General features: G+C 45.5%; 1 protein-coding gene across 1 annotated transcript in view; it reads left to right on the forward strand.

Annotated features, from left to right (window-relative positions):
- LOC106807979 overlaps nt 1–10,101 on the forward strand; it is a 20,597-nt gene extending 10,496 nt beyond the window's left edge. Inside the window, exons 7-17 of the mRNA XM_014810516.1 lie at nt 31–128; nt 2,596–2,817; nt 3,159–3,290; nt 3,595–4,119; nt 5,165–5,814; nt 5,959–6,143; nt 6,976–7,516; nt 7,742–8,834; nt 9,039–9,287; nt 9,512–9,614; nt 9,797–10,101. Of these exons, the coding sequence (XP_014666002.1) occupies nt 31–128; nt 2,596–2,817; nt 3,159–3,290; nt 3,595–4,119; nt 5,165–5,814; nt 5,959–6,143; nt 6,976–7,516; nt 7,742–8,834; nt 9,039–9,287; nt 9,512–9,614; nt 9,797–9,895 (3,897 nt within the window). The 3' untranslated portion in view covers nt 9,896–10,101. The remainder of the gene's footprint in view (nt 1–30; nt 129–2,595; nt 2,818–3,158; nt 3,291–3,594; nt 4,120–5,164; nt 5,815–5,958; nt 6,144–6,975; nt 7,517–7,741; nt 8,835–9,038; nt 9,288–9,511; nt 9,615–9,796) is intronic.
- Nucleotides 10,102–10,589: the final 488 nt, after the last annotated feature.

The raw sequence follows: 10,589 nt of genomic DNA on the forward strand, positions 1-10,589 counted from the left end.
ATTAATGTAATCTATGTCTGTATTTTTCAGCACATTTTTAAATTTTCCAACGTTTTTGATGAAACCATAGCTAACAAGAGCGTATATGAAGCAACAATTAAACCATCTGTCCACCAGATATTCTCTGGGTGAGTAGCACAGTTGTTTTGTGGTTAGAAAATCCCACACAGAATTGGCTTTGAATCAAAGCAAGGCTGTAAAATGATTGGCTATATAATGTATGTGATGTCTATCTCTCAGTCTGAGCCACATGTATGACTGAAGGGATAGCTACTGAGATGGGTGTAATTATCATTATGTTTGATACTGTAGAGTACTGTAGAGTTGCTATATAGTGTCAGTGTCACCAATAATTTATTATGCAAATTTTATCTACTTTAAATTCAATAATGATATAAACAACAAATATTCCATATTACCTACAGGGTGGTCCACAACCTAAAATTCGTAAAAATGTAAAACTAGGAACTTTAGAGGAGTACTTTAGATATTATTTGAAATTATGTGTGTGAAGCGCACATAACGAGCGCAAAGCGCGAAGTCACTTGCGGCCGGGGTCCAGGCCCCGTCTTAGGGCCCTGGAAGCTCAGGGGTTTTAGATGATCTCTGGTGCAATCTGAGCCTTATTTTGGAGCATTTTTGCACAAAATTTATGACCTATATTTCAAAAATAGAGCACTCGGAGAGCACAGACCTCCGCCAAGGCAGCTGAATTCTGTCACTGTGAAAATTTTAATTAATTAATTAATTAATTGGATCCGGATCACCACCAAAATGTAATGAATTCGAAGTTACTCCATTTCTGACCTATCCTGAAAATTTAATTAATTAATTGGATGTGTATCACCATCAAAATGTAATCAATTCTAAGTTACTCCATTTCTGACCCATCCTGAAAATTTTATAATTAATTAATTAATTGGATCCGGATCACCACCAAAATCTCATCAATTCTAAGTTAGGCCATTTCTGACCTATCCTGAAAATTTTATGACAATCGATCCATCCATAACTTTTTCAGTTAGGCTGTACACAAACCCACAAACCAACAAACACATGCCGAACAAACACACGCCGGTGAAAACATAACCTCCTGCCAACCCCTTGGCGGAGGTAATAATTTGGGTTGAGTCAAGAGTCATGAGTCATGAGTCATTTTTCATTGTTCAAATTGTATACTAGTGTGAATGTAACCACCAGTAAAATGTTATAAAGCAATGTGCGAGAAATGCAAATAAATATACTGTAAGGTGAAACTATATTTTGCTATATTTTATTCGGATTGAGCGCCGTTACTGAGTAGAAAATCAAATATCGTAATAAAGGCTTTAAATTCCCAGTTTCCTTTTCCTAATTGCTGCCCAGGCATCTACTGCCTCATGGAAGGGGAAGTCCTGAGCTGATGGGCCTTCCACAGACACCATCATAAGGGCATTTAGTTTGTTCTGATTCAGTCTTATTAGAAGTCTAGTTAGAAGGAATCTGATGAAATAGGCTGGTTATTGTGAGCTGTTTTTTATTTATAGCGGATTGCGAAGCGCTATGATATGAGGCTCTGGACAAGTGAAAGTCTATGTCGGACAAGTTATTCGTTTGGCTAGTTGCCCGATTGGACAATGAAAATTTTTCTAGTTGTGTAAAATCCTAACATCCTTTGAGCCAGGGCGCTATCGCACGACATTCTCACATTATATTTTCAAAGGTTGCCGAAAAAAGCGGCCCGCGAGGCATGCGTCTGTGGCTGTGCACATCGACGCTGCGTACGTGCCTGCTGGCTGGGGGCGGCATTGATTGAAGTACGGGGGGGAGGTGCACGATTGTTTCAGTCACGTGGTGCTAATCACTACTAAAATGTAGGGGATGGGCACCGCTGGACTATGAGAGAGCGACAGCAAAACTCTTTCCTGGAATTGAGGAAAAAGCTACAATCAGGAATGACACACGAGTGTGTCGGCACGCAAAAATAAACGTGTGAATTTCATTACGATTTCCCATAGATTACCGTTCTATAATCCTACGGGTCTACGTAGGCACGCCCGCAGGTACACATGCACACACAGGCACGCACGCACGCAGGCATGCACGCACGCATGCGCGCAGGTATGTGCGCAGGCACGCAGGCACAGACACACAGGCACGCGCGCATAAATCAGAGCATGCAGCTCAGAAGACGTATAGACACACTTTATGATTCGACTGCCCGACAAGTGGAAGACCATGCACAGAGTAAAACAGTGTAATAGACTGTAATAGTGTATGCTACAAGCGCGCGCTGTGACTACGCGTACGTCGTCCCATTCGACAGTGCAGTACAGTTGCATTTTGCTTTGTTTGTGTTTCTTGCTTTGCTATTTCAAACCTGTCGCCCTGAAATCCAAACCTGTCGGCGATTTTCAAACCTGTCGGCCCAAAACTCAAACCTGTCGGCTTTACATGTTAAAACCCCTCGTGGACCACACTGACCTATATATAGAAATATACGTGTGATATATTATAAACATCTTAGATAGTTTGGGATTGTGATGCTAGAATAATGGTGTTGCTTCTGTGTGCATGATCTAATCCTTCCTACAATATCCTTTCTTTCTATTACAGTAAGCGCCTTACTGTTGTAAGCTATGGGCAGGTAAGCTCAGGCAAGACATACACAATCCATGGAAAGGGCAGCTTGCCCGGTCTCTACAGGCAGGCGGCAAGTGATGTGTTTGCACATCTCGGCACAATGACAGATGGCTCCAGTCGTCGTGTACAAGTGTTCGTCAGTTTCTGTGAGGTTCTCCAAGGTCGTCTGCTTGATCTGCTTAACTCACGGAACAGGCACGTCAGTTACCACTCTCACCCGCCAGAAGTGACATGTTCACTTGCCTTCCTATTCTGTTGTTTTGTTTGTTGTAATTTCTCTTGATTATTCACAACCCAGTTACGACTCTATAAAATATTAGATTTCCTGCAGTACATTACATTGAATGTGCATCCATTCCTGCAATGTTTTTCATCGTCGTAGAATTGAGACAGTATCATATATACCGTTTCGCTACGACATTTAGGAACATCTTAACATGTTTCTACCAGTAGCCGGCAACTTAAATTAATTACACCTGTCTGAATTCATGATGGGGCTATTTGAAAGAATATGATTTAGTTATTTTTGATTGCAGGGTAATTGCTCAGGAGCAGAGCAGTGGAGTAGTGCTAATTAATGGTCTTAAGGAGGTAGAAGTGTTGGACATAGTTGCTCTGCAGAAGGTGATGGAAAATGGTTTGAACACGCATAGGCGACAGCACCCCCGGTGAGCTGGCTATATATGTCGAATACCACCATCCCAGGCAATCTTATAATTGACAGTAACTTGCAAGTTCTTATAGAGACACTTCTGGAGCTGGAAAGCTATTTCAGTATTCCTGACAAAACTATATAAATCTATGTAGTATGCATAAATAGTGTAATAAAAGTATGCATAATTAATATGTAATAAACGAGCAATATGTAAATGCATCTGCGTAACCCATACGTGTAACATACGTCTCCCTATATTTTAATCACGTATTAGCAGTATATGACAGCATTTTTTTCATGCAAGCAATCTTTCACAGGAGCAACGGTCCCGGGTCTACCTGGCACACTATCCTGCAGCTGAGAGTGACAAATGCTGGCCGTGAGGTCGGCAAGCTGGCATTTGTTGACCTCGCCAGCTGTGAGCAAACCAACCAGGGCAAGCAGAGGCCGGGAAGGGTCACAGAGATTGCTAGCGTTAACCAGGACTTCCTCGTGCTGAGGGCTTGCATACATGCACTGCAGACTGGCAGTAGACACACACCCTTCAGACAGAGCAAGCTTGCAATGCTCTTGCGCAATGCGCTGCTGTTTCCGGGGGAGACGGTTGTCTTGGCAACATTGCGACAGGAAGCGGAGTTTGTGCAGAGAACGATTCGCACGTTGCAGTTTGCTGACAGCTTGCAGGAGCTTGTTTGCGTCGAATGCCAGCAGTCTTGCAGGGAACAGGGCGCCAGTGACGCGACACATGTCTCTCATTCCCTACGCACAGGGTCGTTTCATGTGCATGCGAGGCAACTCGCCGCACACCAACTGAGAGCAGATACCACAGCGGCATCTACAAGGTATAAGAAGAGTCATCGTTTTGCGTTTTCAACAGATGTGCTGCGTTTTTATTGCGTTCATATACTGTGCTATAATTATGTCAATTTTGTTAGCTCATCTGACATAGTCAGATGCAGCTTGTAGAATCGCATGATCGTCCGTGCGTCCGTCCGTCCGTCCGTCCGTGCGTCCGTGCGTCCGTCAACAGTTGGGCACAAAATCATTAACGCGCTCGACGTACGGTCACGATATTCGCGGACGTGGGGGGTAATCCGAAAACGAGTTGATGTCGAAGCTGGGGTCAAAGGTCAAAGGTCAAGAGGTGTAAAATAAGGGGGAACATTCACTCCTTAACTTAAGTATAGGAGGAAATGCAAATTGTGGCACAATCTAAACGGCTCGACCTAGGCTCGTGATAGTCGGTGTATAGCATCATGGTAGGAAAAGCCATCACTGTGCCGAAATTGGAGGTCACAGGTCAAAGGTCAATGGGCACAGGCAGATTTTAGACATTTTCTGAGGACATGGTCTGACGAGCGATTGAAAAACTTTTTTGTTTCAGCGGTGACTCAGCATTTTTATGGCTTTATTGAAAGGACCATGAAATGTCCCTTCTGCTGACATGCGAAGAGTAAGTGTCGGATAACCTTTTGACCCTCAAAGAGGAGGGTTAAACATGGATTTGTTGACTGTTAACAAAGGAGTGAACTGCTTTTGCTATTAGAGGCCCCTCCCCCCACCTCCCCCTTCCCCCTCCCCCACCCCTCCTCCCGCCCCTTCCCCCACCTCCCCACCCCCTCCCCCCACCCTCCCCCTACCTTCCATCTGCGATAGTGGGCGTGTCCTAACAATGATGTGTACGCAACTGCGTGTCTGCATATCTGCGCCTAACAAATGTGGTACTACGCACGACTGAAATTTTACGTTTATAATCGTAGCAACAGACCTCAGATGAGCCCAGACGCTCTGCGGCTCTTGTTTAAGAAGGGATGCATTAGAGAGTGACTACTGCCTACTATGTAGCCAAACACGTGTCACACCATATCCATTGACCCATTTTTGCAGTAAGAAGAATATTCTGTCCACGACAACTGCAGAAGCACAGTCATGGAGGCTGGATGCGTCAGGCAGCAGTGATACATCACAGTCTCAGAAAGGAGATTCATCTCAGTTTGTGCTGCCACCCCAACAGGAGCAACAGCAGCAGCAGGTGGAGCAGGGGGAACAGGAGCAGTACCCTGAGCAGCAGCAGCAGCAGCTACAGCAGCCCATCTCTCCTGTAATGAGGACACGACACATCAGCTCACCATCTCAGCTCCTGCCTAACGATCAGGCGGGGCTATCCCAGTTGTACATCCGTCCTATTAAGCCATTCATGCTACGAAGGCGCTCTAAGTCTGGTGAGCCCGTCGTCCAGCTGTCAACGTCTAGTTCTGCCGACGAGGTCCGGCAGGGGCAGGTGGTCGTCGACAAGGAGTCGCAGACGGGTGAAGTGGGAAGTTCAAACCGGCATTGCAGGAGGCACCACAGCAGCAGCGGTCGCAGGAAGCGTGTCGCCAATGTGGATGCTCCGCTGGACCGCAGTGTGATTGAACAGGACGAAGCAGTGTCGCCGGTTGAGCAGGTTACAGCGGGTGTGCGTACAGATGGTGCAAGCAACCATCACACGGTGTCAGCATCGGCTACCCAGGAGGAATCGTGTCATGTCCAAGCAGGTGTGTTTACGCAGCTTTTTTTGTGCCAGAAAATTACCGTTTCACTCAGTGAAGAGGACTTTGTCTTGCATCCAACTTACTGGTCAGCAGACAGAATTCTATACTGCTAACTGGATCTTTCAGCAGATCTTTCCTGCTTTTCAGATAATCAGCTTGGTCCGGCCAAGCATCCAGAAAAAGTTGAAGATACTCAAGTGCCATTCCACATACAGGCATGGCCACCAATACAAACCAGTAAAGATGACTGCGGCTCTGGAATAGAGGTTACACATTCCACTACGTTAGCTTTCAAGAGAAGTCTTAGTGACAATTGTCTCGATCAATCACAGGTAACTGCTGATATATACTTGTCAATGAATTTCTACTGTTTTTAGCTCATCTGACGTAGTTAGATGCAGCTTGTAGAATCGCATGAGCGTCCGTGCGTGCGTGCGTCCATGCGTCTGTGCGTCCGTCCGTCCGTCAACAGTTGGGCACAAATCTTAACCGCTCGACGTACGGTCACGATATTCGGGACGTGGGGGGAGGGGGAGGGGGGGGGGTAATCCGAAAACGAGTTGGGATGTGGAAGTTGGGGGTCAAAGGTCAAAGGTCAAGAAGGTGTAAGAAGAAGGGAAACATTCCCTCCTTAACTTAAGTATATAGGGAGGAAATGCAGAATTGCGGCACAAATCTAAACGGCTTGACCTAGGCTCGTGATAGTCGGGTATGAGCATCAATGGTAGGAAAAGCCATCACTGTGCCGAAATGGAGGACACAGGTCAATGGTCAATGGGGCACAGGCAGATTTTAGACATTTTCTGAGGACATGGTCTGACGGAGCGATGAAAACTTTTTTGTTTCAGCGTGATTTAGCACTTTTATGGCTTTATTGAAAGGACCATGAAATGTACTTTCTGCTGACATGCGAAGAGTAAGTGTCGGATAACTTTTTGACCTCAAGAGGAGGTTAAACATGAATTTGTTTACTGTTAACAAAGACTGAACTGCTTTTGCTATTAGAGCCCCTCCACCGCCCCTTCCCCATCTTCCCCCTCCCGGCTACAGTACACGTCAGTTGAGCGCTGATATTGGTTATAAGTTGTTATAAGTTGTCTGTTCATGTTAGCCTACCGTCGCGTCTGCTCTGCTTGTATAATGGAGGGTATTGTGCTATAACAGGTGTCCGTCTACATCCCGGACGTATCATATGTCGCTGACCGAAGGCTGTCATCACAACGTTCCATCGATGATCGAGCGATATGTGTCGCTCGTGACGGCGGACTATTCTTTGGAACTGGGCAGTCGACACGGCAAAGCAAGGATGCAAACCCTCCACCCACATCAGCACCGCTACCATTACCAACACAGGAAAGCAACGAGCAGACAGCAAGACTGACCGTAAAGCATGTGTCCAGAAATGTACCACTGAGGATCCTGTCCCCAACATTCATCAGGGGCCAAATCGGAAGCATGGAGTTCCCGGCAGGTAGCGGTGTGCATACAGACAGCGATGCACGGGCTGTCAATGATGCACAGTCTGACAGTGGCAAGCTCACACACGTGAAAGAATCTGCGGACGTTACTCGTGCAGACGAGCTGCCATTGCAAATGGCCAATGAGGTTGTACAGACGCGGTCATTGCAAATGGCCGACGAGGTTATACAGACACAGGACATACCGCTTGACCTTGAGGCACACATCAAGAGCCGATACCCATCTGGTTAGTGTAGACCTCAGTTTAACATATCCGAATACGTTTTACAGAATTAATGTGCTGTGCAATGTTATGCTACATGTTTAGTTGTTGTCAAATGTGTGTTCATTAAATTGAATTAATTTGCTGTGGTATGGTGTGATATTTCAATGAAATGAGACTATTATGAGCATACGAAATGTGCGATTGAACTCATTGTCAGTATCAAACAGGAAGCTTTCATTATGACAGGCAAGTCCGACGTGACAGAGACAGTGGTGCCCACACCTGGTGAAGGAGACCATAGCAGTGATGACTCTAGCCTGGGCTCAAGTCTGCAATCTGGGTCGTGGCAAGAACTGCTTGTCTCACACCACAGGAGCAGATCGGCGTGGTTCGAACCATATGGAAAAGCTCGTAGCGATTCTTCCCCTTCTAGTTCAACTGACACCCAGGTTACTGAGCCCCATAGTGCACAAGTGCTGCAGCAAGAGGAAATGGGGATCACATCACAGGGAGTAGACCATCAAGATAGCTTTTCCTCCATCCAGACTGATTCAGGTTGGTCCCAAGGTGCGCACACACCGGGTTTCAGCACGCACGAGGGATACGACACTCAGTTTCACCCTCTGGGGGCGTTTTCACGTGTGGCCGACCACATCGGATATCAGCAGATGGATATACCGGTTAGGAGCAACAGTGCTGGTGTGCAGTCTGTAGATGCCATCGATATATCTAATGCTGAGAACGTTGGTGATATATCAGGCAATGGTGCGACATTAGTAGAGTGCATTGCACCGGCTCAACCGTCTGCAGTCACCCCGACACGTCACATTTCGACTAATGTGTCTAAAGGTGAGACGGTTGTACACGTGGCCGCCTCCGAGAATGATTTCTCTAACCTGAGAGGAGCATTTCGTCCGGTGCGCTCACCACACGGAGAAAGCAGTGGAAGCAATGGGCAGCAGAAAACGCACGAAGAAGCACTGGAGAAACCGCAGAGCATTGTTGATTCGTCTGCTCATGACTCTCTCGTCGTTCGGCCACGTAAGTGCAAGGTGCCAAGCAGTGTCGATTCAGAGTCAGGGGAAGTGGTCGGCTGGTCACTGAAGTACTGCAGCTCCGATAAAGCAGTAATCGGACATCATCTTGTTTCTTTGGTTTTGGAACCGCAGGAAGAGAGACTGGCTCAGGACAGCCATGCTGGGTCTGTTAAGACTAACCCAGTTTCAACTAGAGAGGAACATGTATCTGAATCAAATGATAATATTAGCATGAAGCAGGATACAGCAGCATCTTGTAGTGGAAAATCACAGGAAAATGAAGAACTCTTGTCATCCAAGTGGTATGTTTATTGGTAATTGATACTTTGCATAATTGATATAAATGAATCATTATACCACCATGTGTTAACTGTAGTCGATGTTAAAATAAATGTTTTATCAATGTATAAATGTATATGTTATGTATATGCATAACATTTAATATAATTAATATAATATGTGTAATTGTCTATGTCATTTTAAGTGGTTATTCTTTCTATGAATAGCACTGATGAATCACCAAAGGAAAGCGACATTGCAATAGGAGCGGCCAAAAGTGGGGAAACTGGTCAGCTTGCTTGTGCTACTCTGGAGCAATCTAGTAGCGACAGTTTGGGAAGGCACAAGCAACACAGACATACTGGGAGAAAACCAAAGCTTGATAAGTATTTCCCGAAAGTAGATGCCTCTAGTAAGGACTACCTGCCAAGCAAGCAAGCAGAAGCTGATAAAGAAAGCACTCACAATAAGACAGGGTAAGTTGGTCTGTCATGACGTTAATGTTATTATACAGTTATGAATTACACCATTGTTTAATTTATAATATAGTATGATCGTATGACATTTGCGCATGTGCAACTTTAATACTACATGACATGGTATGCTATTTATATGACATCTTAGATTTCTTTCAGCTAGATTCTGAATGTATCTGTGGTGCATAGTGATATTGTTCATGATACCTGTAATTTGGTTGCAGGGTGATGGAACTTGCATCACGTCATGCTCAGGTTCTGTATGATCTCAGACAGATAAACTACAAGGAGACCCAGCTACTCTCTTCTCTTCGAGATGGAAGCAAGGTAAGATAATTGTAAGATCTCCAGGTGCAGTGGCAATATGGCTATTGCGATTATCCGACCAGTAACCTGTATGCATAGCAATGTGGTGCCATATTAACCTTATTGTGGAAAAGTATTTTAATGTTTTTGTCACATTTGAGAATGATGCTGACCTGAATCGATCATTTTTTATTGCATCACAGGACCATGAGCAGTACTTGCAGGAACTGCAACAGCTGCTGTGCAGCAAGGAGAAAAGCATACACAAACTCATGGAGGATGTCAGTTACGCAGGGCCGTAGCTAGCAGGCAGGAGGGCAGTTGCCCCCTCCCCTCCCCACCCACACAGACCAATGTAGATACCATTACATGGTCAGTAGCCAACGGCAAACTATCAACGATAAATTACCAAGAATGCAAACCGTGGGTGACATTGCATCAAGAGTGTATAAAGAAGGAGAGCGTACAACGGTGAAATGCTGAAACCATGTTGCAGTATTAGTCGAATTAAGAAACTTTGCCTGTTTTATTTTGACGATGCTTTGCAATATTATTGATCAGCTGTCCTACCTTGCTAATATAAAACAAACCGCTTGTCCCTACGATGAGATAATGAGTGGTGAAAATCTGGTATTTTTGCCGATAACCGACTCGAGATCCCTGTTTGCTGCGACCTTCTCTCGCTTTGTGGCCAGTGTGTTGCTTCTAGTCACCGCTGCGTAGCGCCATGGTAGCGCTGACTCATTACGTCCGTACTACAGAGTTTACTACATCCAGCGTGAGGTGGGCACAGGTGGGGGTCACCACTATGGCAATCAATAACAGACGTCATTCATTCCATTTGTCAATCATTGACGGAAACACGCGAGGTTTCCCGAAGTTATCTCAAAGCGAGAGACAGTCGCAGTCAGCAGGTATCTCGAGTCGGTTTTTGGCGAAAATACCAGATTTTCACCGCTCATTATCTCAGCGTAGGGGCATCGTAGGGACATGCGG

Source organism: Priapulus caudatus, unplaced genomic scaffold, assembly GCF_000485595.1.
Source record: "Priapulus caudatus unplaced genomic scaffold, Priapulus_caudatus-5.0.1 Scaffold245, whole genome shotgun sequence".
Taxonomy (NCBI): Eukaryota; Metazoa; Priapulida; class Priapulimorpha; order Priapulimorphida; family Priapulidae; genus Priapulus; species Priapulus caudatus.